Genomic DNA, 2,559 nt, shown 5'->3' on the forward strand with positions numbered 1-2,559 from the left:
CTCAAATAAATTATTAGATCCTATTTTTTATATATGAAGATTTTTTTTTTTAGTTTTTCAGAATTTAATATTTCAATCTAATAACCATTATCAATCTTCCCATCACGCAATTCAAGATATCTATATCCATGCCCAGTTCCAGGCATAGCACTATATAAGGATTTATATACTGTTTCTTCTCCTGTTTCCATGATTATTAATTTAATAGTGACTGGTTTTTTCTTAATTGTTCTTAATCTTTCATATTTTGGATCTATTTCTTTTTTCTCTTCTTTTACTGGATGTATTTTAGGTCTTCCAGCCGGTCTTTTCTCACCAGTTGCTTCTGTTGCTTTTGACATGATTGATTCTTTATTTATTAACTCATTATCTACAGCAATCATTAACAATGTGACATAATTTTTAGACGTTTGTGAAATGTTATTTTCTTTTAACAACATCTGCAAGTTTTCTCTTATATAATACATTTTTATTATATAAAGATAAAAAATTTTTTAAATCAATTTAAAAAAAAGTTAATAAACAACGTTCAATTTATTTCCGTCTGATTGAAAGTGTAAAAACTTATCTGATATTACAACAGCAAACGCTTCACTATCTGCTGGAACAGCTGCATTAAATATTGCTTTAATTTGTACATCTACTACTGATGATTTTAATTTTTCTGATTTTCTACTAACATCAAAAACCATAAGTGGGTATAAATCTTTATAGTCTGATGAAGTTATGTTGCTTTTTGTTATCAAATCTTTCATTCCATAAAATTTTTCACTAAATACAGATGCATCTCTATAAGTTCTTGAAAATTGATGAGTTGGAAACGATAAGTTATAGTCACCAGCTGGATATCTTTCTTGATTAAGCATAATGTACATAATTTTTAAGTCACAATAACCAAATATCGAAGAATTAACTTCTTGATTTCCATCCTTATTTGTTTGGAATCTAACAATGATGTATCTTGGTTTTTCTGGAGATGTCTTTACGCTAAGTCTCCAAGAAAACGTTGTAAATTGTGGAACAGTTATAGTATCTCACTGCCTTGCGCGAAATGTTACTGGAAGTGTCACTTTTGATTCAATACTTTTATAAAGATTAACTCTCTCTAAATCTGATGGAATCACATGTGGCATGAACAATGATATTTTATCAAAATTAACTTTTCCTGCAGCTGCAAGAGCGTTTCTAAAAATTGCTTCAGTATTACCTTTACAAGAGTAAGTGTATGTTTAAATCCGTAAATAACTTTGTTGTAATCATTGCAGAATCCAAAAATGCGTTTTAAAGGTATACAAAATGAAAATGTTCACTTTGTAGTGGGTTTCTGAATTATAAATGTTTTTCTTAATGTAAACCCTGTGTTATCAATTGTTGTTGTTGAAGAATCTTTGTACCAGAATTGATTTAATCCTTGTGCTAACTGAAAGTCATTTGAGTATTTAAGCATTCCTAACATTGTTGTTGCTTGACCTGGATGATAAAATGACTCTATATATTGGTTTGATAATTGATATGGTATTTGACTAAATAAGTGCATAATACCATTTTTTGTGAGTGACACTATATCTGCATTAACATAAGCTGTCCCATCAAGTTTAAGAAGTCTTTATTCAAACAAGAGATAAGCCTCAGATGGAAGTGAGAACAAATCTTATTGCTCAATGTTAATTCTTATTACTCCAGCGCTATTTAGATTTGTGCGAGCTACTGGTTTATATTCATGGAACTTAAATCTTTTAATTCTATCATCCACAGTTGGGATTTCTGTAAAATTTAATACATCAGACGTTACATCAGAATTTTTTTTATATACAATATAAAAAAAATTTTTTAAAATGGAAAATAAACATAAAAAAATTAAGCCAATCGAAGACCGCGGCCTTTTTTTACTAGATCTACTATCCATATAGCTGTTGATTTTATTGCAGACCCCATCATTATATTATTTATATTTGGTTCATGAGCTTTTTTATTTAAATTTAAGATTATGTCATTAATTTTATTATTAATGACTGTATTTGGTTGTGAAACTTTAGAAGATGCTTTTCTAATTAATTGTTTTCGTTTTTCAACTGCGACATCTTTAGCAGCATCTATTGCTGATGTTGAAAGTTCTTTCCCTGCTGATTTAGCAGCAGTTATTGCAGTTTTTCCTAAATCACTAGCAGCTAACCTCTTTAACATAGCTGACGACACTCTTGTTATATTTGATGATCCTGCTCTTTTAAATAAATTTATTAAACTGTCAAATATACCACTTCCTCCAATAGCGTGTTTTTTTATATATCTCTTATTATTAACAAATAGCATTTTTATATACGTAATTTTTTTTATTTTTTTTACTCATATTATCAAATTCATATTATCATATTCATATTATCATAATATTATTATCATATCATACTGTCATATTCATATTATCATATTGCTAAATAATTTCGTATTGCTTCATACTGTTCACATTCATAACACCTTGTCTTAACAATTCATCACAAATTACAACAGCTTCATTTCTTGATCCAGTATTACCTGCTCTTCATGCAGCAATACGTAATTCAA

General features: G+C 28.3%; 1 protein-coding gene across 1 annotated transcript; it reads right to left on the minus strand.

The window, feature by feature from the left end:
* Positions 1 to 515: 515 nt before the first annotated feature.
* LOC136082758 (uncharacterized) lies at positions 516 to 1,537 on the minus strand. Its single transcript, XM_065802180.1, has 3 exons — positions 1,311 to 1,537; positions 1,039 to 1,185; positions 516 to 993 (listed from the first exon to the last, which is right to left on the minus strand). The coding sequence occupies exons 1-3, from the start codon at positions 1,535 to 1,537 to the stop codon at positions 516 to 518; spliced, it is 852 nt and encodes a 283-aa protein (XP_065658252.1).
* Between the last annotated feature and the right edge of the window lie 1,022 nt (positions 1,538 to 2,559).

The sequence above is a fragment of the Hydra vulgaris genome, chromosome 07 (genome assembly GCF_038396675.1).
Source record: "Hydra vulgaris chromosome 07, alternate assembly HydraT2T_AEP".
In the NCBI taxonomy this organism is placed as follows: domain Eukaryota; kingdom Metazoa; phylum Cnidaria; class Hydrozoa; order Anthoathecata; family Hydridae; genus Hydra; species Hydra vulgaris.